The sequence below is a fragment of the Macaca mulatta genome, chromosome 15, assembly GCF_049350105.2.
Source record: "Macaca mulatta isolate MMU2019108-1 chromosome 15, T2T-MMU8v2.0, whole genome shotgun sequence".
Classification (NCBI taxonomy): Eukaryota; Metazoa; Chordata; class Mammalia; order Primates; family Cercopithecidae; genus Macaca; species Macaca mulatta.
Window position 1 is genome coordinate 99,812,415 of NC_133420.1, and position 12,853 is coordinate 99,825,267.

Sequence of the window (12,853 nt, forward strand, 5' to 3'; positions counted from 1 at the left end):
ACCTGTACCGTTTCCTAGTAAGTGGGAACTTTCAGATGGCTGAACTCTGTGGGTGATAAAAATTCATTTCCTACTATCAAATTGAGCTACAGTTGAAAAAGTTGTGGATACTGAAATACAGTTGTATTCAGTTTATAAATCTGTATGGGGTAGGAGGAATTAGAACACACCTACCCTTAATATTTTTTCTTTTTGTTGCATTTACTGGTCATATTTAGCTCAAAGGAAAGCTGCATGAAAAGAGAAGAAACTGCCCGCTCTCTCTGTAATATGCCTTTTTATCTTAAAGCATCTTAGAGGCTAAGGAATTCTTGGCTGTAAAGTTGTCACCTTCTAAAACCAAAAAATTTCCCTAAGGCATGTTGCTTATGAATCTCTAGGTTTGCAGCAGCAGCTTCAAACTTCTTTTGAACATTTGACCTGCTCCTCCAAACATCTCTCTAGATGTCAGCTACGTGGAGGGAAAGACACACCTTAAGGAATAGTAACTACCGAAACTTCTTGAATCTTCTCTCCGTTTCTTCCTCTTTGCTCTTCTTATTTTATCTGAGAGAGGCTGGGTTCAACCTGTTTGTCAGGCACAGCCAAATATGTGTCCCCCTGCAGTTTATTGTATGCCAAGAAGGATGGTGACATGACAGCGGTAATTCAAAATGGGGTTTTAAGTGAATAAATAAGAATAAGCCTTTGGGATTAGTCCCAATTGAAAAGTTCAGCGCTACTGGGGAGGGTAGCCGCTACTGTTGGGGATTAACAAATGGCTTGCTGCAGGGAATAGTATTCACTGATCCAGCCACATTTTAGTTATTGATGGCCTCTCTGCCCCAGTGCCCATCTCTCTTCCCAGACGCACAGATTCTGCTGCAAAGATCTTAGAAATGTGGTTTTGCCCAATTATCCTACTCAGAAACTGTGCCTGCTTGTATATGAACCTTCCAATTCATAGTTTTTAGACCACAGAAAACGTATAGCTCTATAATTACTATATAACCTTAGGGAAGAAGACGAAGAATTTCCTTCCACAGAATCAAACTGAAAGTAAGAAAACAGAGGAAGCCTTCTGGTAAGAGTGGTAGAAAAAGGGTAGGATCATTTTGTGATCATGGCACTGAATATGTGAATAAAGAACTCTGTTATAGGCCTTTACTGTTTGCAAGGCCTTTTATGGACACCACATTATTTTATCTTTACAACGAAAAGGCTTCATCCCCACTTCATAAGTGACAAAAGTGAAGCCTAGAGAGGTTGACAGACTTGCCCAAAGTCCCACTACTGCAAGTACGATAATCTGACTCCAAGTTTGGTTCTTTCTTTGCTGTGGTCTTTCTGTGTACTAATGCACTGACCTCTTAAGTTTCCCAAACACCCACCCAGCTGAAAGGTCCAAGTATATAAATCCAACGAGATTTGCAGCCTTTGCATGTTTTAAAGTTTATACATTATCCATAAAGCCAACAGTTCCCCCACCCCGTTGACAAATGGATTAATCCTTCAAGGGAAGGATAGCAGACAGGCAGAGAGCAGCATTTCACCAAAGAAAGGGCTATCAATTATACTCTTGGATTATGGCCTAGGAGGGTTTTAATGTTGAAGAGAAGGCACCAAAAAATGGACAGTGAGGAACAAGGAGAGATATCAATCCTGTTTTCTATTCTATTCAAAAGACTTAAGGGATTAGAGACTGGGGGTTAGATGGCTATTTTAATATCTTCCTTTATAGTCCCCCATGGAAAAAACTGAACAAAGTAACTACAGTCCACAATTACTTGTTTACTTGAATTGTGCTGAGGGCCTAGCCTGTAAGATTCTTCCATCAAGTCTCTGAGGCCCCTTTCTATCTGTTCACTGTCTCCACAAGAAGGATATGTCTCCATGCAGTGGTGTGATGGCTTTTCAGTTTATCAAAGTTGAGAGGGCTCAGTAGCCCCTTTGTACACTTCTACCTTGATTTTCTAATCTTTGCTGTTGCTCTGAAGTTTAAAGGATTAGATTAAGTAATTTGAAGGTAGATAACATGGAGGGTGTCTGTACTTAACGGGCCCTCAATAATTATTTGTAAATTGAATGGTTGGTAAATTTCTGAGATCATCTATTATTTTTTCATCAGAATAACCAAATAAGTTCTTGGTGGCCAGAATTGTGTCCTTAAATACAATTCTTGTTCTTCACATATGTTCTAACAGCCCACGCTGAGTTCCTATGATGCTACTTTAATTCTGTTCCATTTCATGAATTATTCTAGGAGGATACCACTGAGAAGGCAGCAGAGCCGACTTTGCTTGAACAAAATACACAAAGCTTGCAGTTGAGAAAATAAAAGGCAATAAAATGGGCTTCATTTCCTCCTTATTGCTTTCTTAGAAGTAACTAACTTTAAGGGTACTGTGGGAACAGGGCCAAGAAAAGCTGATGGTTCTATTCTTGGTGATCTGTAACTGGATTCAGACAAGTCTTCAGAGTTTATGTGAGGTTGCTGGAGTCTACTGGTGTTTAGGGCCCCAATGAAATGCAACTTTAGGGGTGTGTGTGTGTTTCTCTTTTCTCTCTACTGTCAAGTTAGCTCTCTTCCACTGATACTGTTGTCTGTCAGAGAGATTTGGAAGCTCAGCATTCCAGTTTAGATTTCTGGTTAGTGCTTGAATAAGGTATCTTCCTTCCAATTGAAGTACATACATTCTTATCCTATTCTCTCCTTCTCCATTTACATTCCATGGTGGTTTTGTCCATATCAAGAACATTTTAAGATCAACTTTATATAGAAACGTGTATACATTTCAAATATTTTGATAATGTTTTCCATATGTGTACACCCGTGTAAACTAGCACACAGATCAGGATATAGAACATTTTCTTGTAGACCCTCCCAGTCAGTCCTAAGGGTAACCACTATAATAGTCCCCGCTCATCCAAGGGGAAATGTTCCAAGACCCCCAGTGGATGCCTGAAACCGCAGAAACCAAATACTATATGTGTATGGCTACATAGTACTAGAGCTAATTCGTCCTTCCATGTTTTATGTCTGGTGCCTCTTTTGTACTTTTATCAATGTAGATTCTACTGGACATCTTTCAGAAGAGGCCAGTTTCATTGCAATTGAAGTCTCACTCAGATAGTATCTTTTTTCCTTGATAAACTTCTTCAGCTCTGCTGGAAATGTGGCAGCAGCTTCTTCATTGGCAGACATAACCTCTCTAGTAAATTTTATATTTGTCAATCCAAACCTATTCCCAAATCGGTGTAACCATCACTTATTTGCAGTAAGTGGCTTGGTGTCACTCATTTCAGGGGATCCCTTGCTGAAATCTTCATATAGGCTCACTGCTTTCTGATGCAACACATTGCTATCAATTGGAATGCTTTCTGCTCATTTCTTCCACCCACAAATTTAATGCCCTTTCCATCTTCACTAAGCACTTATCACACACTGTCACCATAACTTTTGCAATTTGAGGTGCGACAGCAAAACTAGCACAAATTTCTTTTTTCTTCTTCACAACTTCATGGATAGAGGATTTGTTCTTACCACAGATCTTAGCAATCTCAGCATATTTTTTTTTTCACCTTTTCACTTAGAGGAAGCACTTTACAGCTTCTATTTGGCATATTACAATTGCCAGCATCACTACTCTTGTGCTTTGGGGCCACTATTAAGTCAAATAAGAGTTACTCAAACAGAAGCACTGCCACAGCAGTCAATCTGGTAACTGAGATGGCTACTAAGTGACTAATGGGCAGGGAGCATAGACAGCATGGATACACTGGTTGTAGGGATGATTCACATCCCGGGTCAGATGGAGCGCGATGGTACCGGATTTTATCATGCCACTCACTCACAGCAGCATGCAATTTAAAACTCATGAATTGTTTATTTCTGGAATTTTCCATTTGATATTTTTGGACCAACGTTGGCCATAGGTTAACCGAAGCTGTGGGTAGGAGGGGACTACTGTATTTTGACTTCTAAGTTGGTTTTGGCTGTTTTGGGACTTCATAACACTGAAGTCATAGTGTATGTATTCTTTTGTACTTAATTTATTTCATTCAACATTATATTGTAACTCATCCATGTTATTGGGTAAAGAGTTCCATTGTATAATTATGATTGTTTGAGTCTGGAGCTATTACAAATAATAATAATGCAAGAAACATTCTCATGCATGTCTTTTAGTAGACATGCCCTCATTTCTCTTGGTAATATCGTCAGGAGCAGGATTCCTTAGTCGTGGGCTATAAATATATTTTCTTTTAATAGGTACAGCAAAACATTTTTCCTAAGTGGTTGTAACAGTTAACCCTAAGTTCCTATGGTTTTAGAGCACAGTTTTTTCTGCAATATTTTTACTGTAGGTTGTTGATGCTAATTAATGTGGAATATTGAGGTATTTGCCAGCCCATCTTAGATTATACACATACACACATTTTTGTATTTTACATTCATTCAGTTTGGATTCAGAGGTGGAAATTTGCCTTGTCATATATTTGGAAATTTAATAGTGAAAAATTGTCCTTAGAAGTTAAAAGAAAACTATCTAATAATAATATTTTTCTAAGTGCCTACTCCCTGCTAGTCACTTTAAACATTCTAGTCCCACTTATTCCTCATTGTGATCTTATAAATTAGATATTAGATTGGGACTCTGTCCCAATACTAGATATTGTTTTGCTCATTTTTAAGCTGTTTATTTATTTTTATTTTATAAGATGGGGTCTTTCTTGCCCAAGCTGGTCATGAACTCCTGGGCTCAACAGTGCTTCCATTTCAGCCTCCCAAAGTGCCGGGATTACAGGCATGAGCCACCACGCCTGGCCCTAAACTATTTATTTTTAACCTAAAAATAAGTTATATCTTTTGCTTTAAAATCTAATGTTAATCACAATAAAGTTTAACTATTGAATAAATGTCTGGTTTTGTGGCTTCAGAGTGAGAAGGAATCTTGACTAAGAGTGATATTTAATTTATGGAGTGAAACCAGAAGGGGGAAGTGAGCCAGGGAGGTTCCTTGGATCCTGCCTCTGGCATTATTCATTTGCAGCTGGCTACATTGCATTTTATGGCTGCTATTTTCTCTCATTTGTCCTTGATTCCTTCGAAAGGAAGTAAGTAACTCAATATATTAAACACTGCCTAGAATCCTCAGTACTGAACATTTTAATTCTATCAAATTTTTATGAGCATATGGTTGAAAAAGAAAGAAAACCTAGGGCTTCAGTTTCTTAGTTCACATAATGGGTAGTTCCAGTAACACACTTGCATGGGCTGGAGGGCGCTCTAAATAATAATAATATTCCTGATATTTAAAAAATATATCAAGGTATGGAGCTCCTAGAATCAGTGTAGAAAAGCCTGTTAGACTGGATTTTCAAATAGTAGAGTTCTCTTCCCTTTTAGACAAAGCTATATTAATCCATCCTTTCATTCATTATCATGCATTCACACAATGATTCAACAAGTACTTATTGAGTACAATGTGCCAGGCCCTGTTCTAGATATTAAGCATATAACAGAGAACAAAACAAAGGTCTTTCGCTTGTGGAGCTTACCTTCTCAGGAGAGAAAGAGGCAAGAAAATATATACATATATGTCATGTGGTACTCCGGAGGAAAATAAAAACAGAGTAAGGGGCATGCGAATGTACACTTGGTGTTGAGAACTGCGATTGCTTTTTATAAGGAACAGTTATGAAAGCCTCTCAGTCAGTATTAATATTTGTGCTGGGACCGGAAGTGTCAGTCAATTCTCTGTCCCCACCTCTACAAGGACAAGGGTAGAAACTGGGAAACCAGCTAAGATCTCTAATAGGTGTGTTCAGGCAAGAACCAAATAGCATAGATGTTTCATTTTGTGGGCTCATCACCATCCTTGTGTTTTATTAGTAAAGGTAATTATTATGTTTATCCAGACATGGATGAACAATATCTGGCACATTTGAGCCACATTGGTAATAATTTAGTAATATGCAAGTTAACAGTAATATGCTGTGGGTATTATAAAGTGAGTTCTATATTTAATGTTCTTTTGTACTTACCTAATATTAATTTTTTTGTAGACATTTCCTCCTCTCTCCTGTTTTCATTGAATAATTTGTAGCATGCTTTCAGCCACTTACAGTTGAACTTCAGTCATTTGTGTCTCCTGTTCATCCTCTGCACATCCACGCTGTTAGGTTCTGTTGTTGCCTGGTCTCCCAAATCTATCTCCTTCTTCTGCCTTTCCCAACTTTGGTTTTAGACCTTTCTTTCATCGCAGAATTAGCCATCCTTCTCTAATTCATGTGAAATTCTCTTTCTTTAATCCATGTGAAATTCAGAGAAAACAATACAGGTTTTCAAAATGAGTCCTTGATTCAAATTGGTTCAGATCTTTGTTCTTCCGTGTACTGACTGTAGTACCTTTTGCAGTTTTTGAACTTCAATCATTCCTTCACAAAATGAGCATAACAATATCTACGCAGTGAGGATTAAGTGGGATTATGGAGTGTTTAAAGTACCTAGCAGGGAGTAGGCACTTAGAAAATGTTGGTTCTTTCTACCTTCTGTTCTTCTGCTTCAGATCTCTTAATTTCTACAGCTCTAAATGTGCTCTTTTCCTCTCTCAGTAAATAATACTACCATCTCACCAGTTTAAATAAAACAAGCTATGAGTCCCCTTTGAATAATCTATTTCTTTCACAATCTAAATTTAATCCATCTGCAAATCCTATTGGTTCTAACTCAACACATAGCCTCAGTCTCTCTACTTCTCCCCATTGACACTGCTACAACCCTAGTCCAAGAATCTTACCTGTATTGTTGCCATAGGCCCTGAATTCATCCTTCTGCCTCCACTGTGGTCCTCTTTCAGCCTGTTTTCCACAGAGCCTAAGTGATATTTAAAACATAAACCAGATAATATCATTCCCCTGCTTAAAACCCTCCAGTGGCTTTTCATCATACTCAGAATGAGATCCAACTCTTACCCTCTGCTAACACTCGCCGCTCTTATGCTTCAGCAGCACTGCCCTTCTTTCTTTTTCCGCTTACTCAACAAACTCATGGCTGCCTCGGGCCTTAGCACTTGCTATTCTCTCTGCTTGGAATACTCATTCCCCAGATGTCCACGTGACTTGCTGCTGCTTGTCATTTAGATCTCAGCTCTAATTGTCCGCTGCCTTCTATCAGTAGTGCTCCATCACACCATCTTGTTTTTCCTAAGGCTTTACCACTATCTGAAAATAGCCTGCGTTTATTTCTGTATTTTCCCCTCAGTAAGAATTAAAAGTTCTCAGACTAGGGCCCATTTCCTAGCAGTGTTTGGCACATAGTAAGTATGCTGGAAAAAAAAAAAAAAAACCTTGACTGAATAAATGAACAAATAAACTCACTTTTAATGAGCTATCAAGGTTTCATATTAATTACATGAGCCAAGAATAGTGTTTTTATTTTTAAAATGTGAGGACCTACTGGTTTTCCTTTAATCCTTCATACTTCACACATATGCTTGTGCTGGAACTATGACTGTAAATCAGTATCAGTACCATCCCCGGTTTTGGCTTTTTCCCCTAACCTAAACAGTTCTCATTTACTTTTCTCTCCATCTCCACTTCCACACTGTCACCTTAGTGCAAATTACCATCCTCTCTGGCCTTTTTTCTGTAAGGTTTTAATCTCCCAGTATTTGTTCTCCAGACTGCAGGCCAGTGAGCTTTTCAGTTGCTATTATACCCATGCTTGAAAACCCTTTAAGTTTTCATTGTTCTCAAGATAAAGACCAGAATGTGGTCTGGTCCACCACCTCACGTCACGCCAGCCCTCACTCTCCACTCCAGGCCACACTTTCTCCTCCCCTCCTGGTTCCCGCCTGCCACCTGGCTGGGTCGCCCTTGCTTCCCGCTTCCTGCGAAGTTTTACATCGCACCCATTTCGCCCACTTCTTCGGATTTCAGGACACTGTTCCTTCCTCGAGGAAGCCCTCCCTGATTCGCAAGCGCCACTCCCCGTCATACAGCCCCACATCACCATGGGCCTCTCTTTCAGGGCTTTGTTCGTTTTATAAATATGTACTCCAGAATATGACAATCTTATTGACGTTCGTCAATGCCAGTTTGCGCTCAATAGCTATTTGCTGAAGGAATATACGGACTAGCGGCCCGACTACTCCTCGCCCCTCCCCTACCACTGCCGCGCAGATATTACGCATAAAGCAGGCGCCTCGAGGACGGACATCGCGAGCGCCTGCGCGAAGGGGTACGCATGCGCAGAGGGGCCAGCCCGCTGACAGATTCTCGGTGGCGGCGGCAGCGGCGGCGGCCCTGGACTGCGGGGAATGGGAATCCTAGGTCCCTGACTGAGCACCTCCCCCGCCTCCCTGCCCCCGACATGGCTCAGGAGAAGATGGAGCTAGACCTGGAGCTGCCTCCGGGTACGGGCGGGAGCCCGGCGGAGGGCGGCGGCAGCGGCGGCGGCGGGGGCCTCAGGAGGTCTAACAGCGCCCCCCTGATCCACGGCCTCAGTGACACTTCGCCGGTGTTCCAGGCCGAGGCGCCGAGCGCCAGGCGGAACAGCACAACGTTCCCGAGCCGCCACGGCCTGCTGCTACCGGCCTCCCCTGTCCGCATGCACAGCAGCCGCTTGCACCAGATCAAACAAGAAGAGGGTATGGACTTGATCAACCGAGAGACGGTCCACGAACGGGAGGTGCAGACCGCAATGCAGATAAGCCACTCCTGGGAGGAAAGTTTCAGCCTGAGTGACAACGACGTGGAGAAATCCGCCTCCCCCAAGCGCATCGATTTCATTCCTGTGTCACCGGCACCGTCACCCACTCGGGGAATTGGGAAGCAGTGTTTTTCGCCATCCTTGCAAAGTTTTGTAAGTAGCAACGGATTGCCTCCAAGCCCTATTCCCAGCCCAACGACCCGATTTACCACACGGAGAAGCCAGAGCCCCATCAATTGCATTAGACCAAGTGTTCTTGGACCATTGAAAAGAAAATGTGAAATGGAAACTGATTATCAGCCAAAGAGATTTTTCCAGGGCATCACCAACATGCTTTCTTCTGACGTTGCACAGCTGTCAGATCCTGGTGTGTGTGTATCTTCGGATACCCTTGATGGAAACAGCAGCAGTGCCGGATCTTCTTGTAACTCACCAGCGAAAGTCAGCACTACCACCGACTCTCCTGTGTCACCTGCCCAAGCGGCTTCTCCATTTATTCCACTAGATGAACTTTCGTCTAAGTGATTCACTCATCCTGAGACTTTCTTTTTGCAGTGGAGAGAGAGAATAATCAAGTTGGGGCAAACACTGAACTTTGTCAATTAATTTGAGGCTATTTCCTATTCGACCCCTTTTCTTTTTTGAAATTTCCTGAAATGATGTTATTCTAGAGAACTTCTATGTCAGGTTCCTGCGGATACCTTTGAATTCAGTGTAGTAATATTTTCAGACGTTTCCCCAATAAGTGTGTTGAAGCATACATCTTTACGCTGCTACTATGTCTAAATACATATGTTATCCCTTGATTTTTTTAAATAATTGAGAGCTCTATTTATTTATGGGATTATTAAGTTCTGATGAAAATATAAATGTTGACTTAATCAGCATAGTAAACTGATGTTTAAAATTCCATACTTCATGCCCACACTAATTTTTAATGTTATTTTCAGTGGTTTGCCGATTTCCATTTGATGAAGAACTATACAGCTTAAAAAAAAAATACGTTAGTTATATCAATCTAGTGGTTGTCTGTTTTACCCAGGAATTCTTGGATATTTAGTTTTCTGGGTACCGAAGTGGGTGGGAGGGGGAATGATTAGAGAACAAATTATAAAAGTTTGCAACAAATCCTTTCAAATTAAGTATATAAAAGTAAACTTTTAAGGAAAACATTTTTAATGAGATTTTAATAGTAATTCTAGTCAGTCATACAACTATATTATAGAGAAAATAAAAATTTTCCTTTTTTTTTTTTTTTTTTTAACCAGAAAGTGCATTTGCTTGGGTGCAATCCTAAAGTGAAATGGGACAGTGCCTTGCAGTCTTTGCCCACTGTACATAGGCTAAGGCTAAGCTCTTTGTACTACTGCAAACGTAAAAGTTTTTCAAATGTAGAAAATGTGTGGGAAGGCTTGTTGAACTTTGGCGCGCCCAGGTAAACAATACTCTCTCTCAATTGTTGATATACTTTAAAATATTCAGTTGTGCCTCAGTTCCAAAAATTATTGCCAACCAGGAGCCAGAGCAATTTTTGGCTACTTTTCTGCTCTGCCCATCTGTCACCTTACTGGTTTTCCCTTGTTCAGGAAGGAAGCAGCTGTTTCCTTGCCAACAGGTCCCTTCCTTCATCTCCCACCAAAGTAGGGCACCATTGATTAGACAAAGGTACAGTGTAACTTGGATTTCTGACAGCAACAACAGGACTGAATTGTTTAACCTCTGTGGTTAAAGCTACAGCTTGAGTTGACTGCCTTGGGGATGTCCATTAATTAAGGGGTGATGATTTGCAAGAGAAAATTAGTGGAGAGTCACATAGGTAAATCATTATTTAACTTAGGTTTTGCTAAAGGTAGAATAGTCGAATGTTCTTTTCTTTGCCTTTACAATTAAGACAATAAGAATAACAAAATTTTCTTAATATTCTTCCTTATACCTCATATAGCTTCCTTAACTAGATAGTTTGACAGAAAGAATGGCATACAAAGAGGAAAGGGGAAAAATGACTCAGAACAAGACAAAAGCTCTGACTTTTTAAAGTTATCACTTACAGAGACTAACAATTTTGTGGAATTTTTACGACTATGAAAATAAATGGAACTGGTCAACTCTTGATGGTTGCCTCAAGATGGAGTGAAATTGCATTGAGGGTAAGACTGTGTCCACAGGTTTAAAATTCTCTCTTCTGAGTAATAGTGTTCATGTGCTCCCATTCTCAACCTTGTTCTTCAAATTCAAACTTAAATAGTCTGACTTCTTGTTGGGTAACTTGCCCTGCCTCCAGAGGTATTTAAACTTCATTATCTTCAACACAGAAATTGTTAATCTTCTCACTTCACCTATTCTTGCATTATCTCAATTGATGTCATCACTAATTTCCTAAACTAGAAATCATGGAAGCATCTTTGACTTTTCCTTTTCTCTGTTGGATTAGCTTAATCACCAAGTCCTGTCAACTTCTGAAATGAATCTCAAATTTCTTCCCTTCTCTATCTGTTGCCCCTGATTTTGCCTTAAGTTTTTGCCTGAGTGATCTCCCAGGCTGTTTTCTGTCTCCTTTTGGTTCAGTCTTTATACTGCCTCTTGAGAAATCTTTCTAAAATTTAAACTTGATATTTTTCACCCTCTTGCTTGAAAACTTCATTTGCTTCCCCATTTCCTACTCTTTAAGGAATGATTTCTTTAGCCTCAGATAGAAGGTTCTTTATGATCTGGCCATATTCTGCAATAGCTTCAATCCTCTCCTCATCTCTGTTCCCGTATATGTCTGTCTTTCTTATTCTACAAACATTAGACCACTTGATATTCTTTAAATATGTCATACTTTCATGTATCTGTGCTTTGGGATAGATTGTTCCTTCTCCCTAAAATGCCATTCCTATCCTTTTCAGGGAGGCAAATTGCACGTGAGTTTAAGTAGAAGGCAATGTATACCTGCTGATTATAAAATATTTAAACAGTGTACATATGTATGTGGTTTTAAAAGTCTGCTTTTAACTATGTAAAAGTCATCTTCCCTTTCAACAGGTAACTTCTGTTAACAACTTGGTATATATTGTACAAGATGTGTTACTGGCATTTCCATGTATATATGTATATAAATGCAGGAAACCAACATGTCCTTGATACCTCTCTTCTTTTCTTTCTCCCATGTCTAATCATTCCTCAAGTCTTACTGATTTTATCAGCTGGAATCTATCTCCTTATTTCTACCTCTATTGCCACTCTGGTCCCGGCTACCAGCATTTCCCTCTTAGACTCCTGAAGCAACTTGCTAACTCCCACTTGTGCTCATCACACTCACTCTGGTCGGCTATCCTTTCATTCTCTATACAGCGACTAGAGTCATCCTTTTAAAATTGTGGACCTGATCCTTCCATCTCCCAACTGAAAGCTTTTCATTTGCTTCCTGTTCTCATGAGTATGCCAAAATGTATTAATTCTGGGCTAGGAGGCCCTGAGGAATTTGGTCCTTCCCTCCTCCCCCATTGTTTTCTGTGCTTTGCCCTCACTGGCTTGCTTTTGTCTTCCTTAAATACATCCTATTCTCTCCTATTTTAGATCCTTTTCCTAGAGGGTATGGAAACATTTATTTCTGTAAGCTTATTCTATATAGATGGGAAGTTTTTAAATCAAATAAGGTTCTAAGGGTATATGGACAATTTTCATGATCATAACATTGTTCATAACTTCCATCATTATTCTGTAGACTCTAAGGGCTTACTTAGCTCGTGTAAGAATTATCCTTCAAAAAGCATTTTTAAGGTATTAGTGTTGGTAATCTATAAACTTTGTGCAAGAAGTCCTCAAGTCAATAGCAACATTTATTTAAAGTACAGTTTGTCATATATAATAAACCTCTGGTATATTTTCCTTTATTATGTTTGTTAAAAACACAGTATATATGGGAGAAATAATTAAGAATCATTAAATCCAAGGCTGCTGGATGTTAGGACCCTTAAGCGTACTTAAAAGATTGATTGTAATCAAGAATAACTTGTATCAGATTCCCTTCCAGTGATTCACATTTATGAGTTCAATCAGTTACATACCTGTAGCAAGAGACCACTTTATTTGGCAATAAAATTGGGGAAGGAATCAAGACTTAAATGAGGAAAACAGGTCTGAAAACATTTTTTTTTTCAGGGTATGTTTATAGAT

The 12,853-nt window shown here is 39.8% G+C and overlaps 2 protein-coding genes across 4 annotated transcripts in view; both read left to right on the forward strand.

Moving 5' to 3' along the window:
* The window catches only part of PIP5K1B (phosphatidylinositol-4-phosphate 5-kinase type 1 beta), a 306,505-nt gene that overhangs the window by 67,296 nt on the left and 226,356 nt on the right, over positions 1–12,853 (forward strand). The gene's annotated exons all lie outside the window — the stretch shown is intronic.
* PABIR1 (PP2A Aalpha (PPP2R1A) and B55A (PPP2R2A) interacting phosphatase regulator 1) lies at positions 8,227–12,570 on the forward strand. The gene has a single exon (XM_001093235.5). It carries the CDS (start codon positions 8,231–8,233, stop codon positions 9,218–9,220), a length of 990 nt encoding a protein of 329 aa, XP_001093235.1. The 5' UTR covers positions 8,227–8,230; the 3' UTR covers positions 9,221–12,570.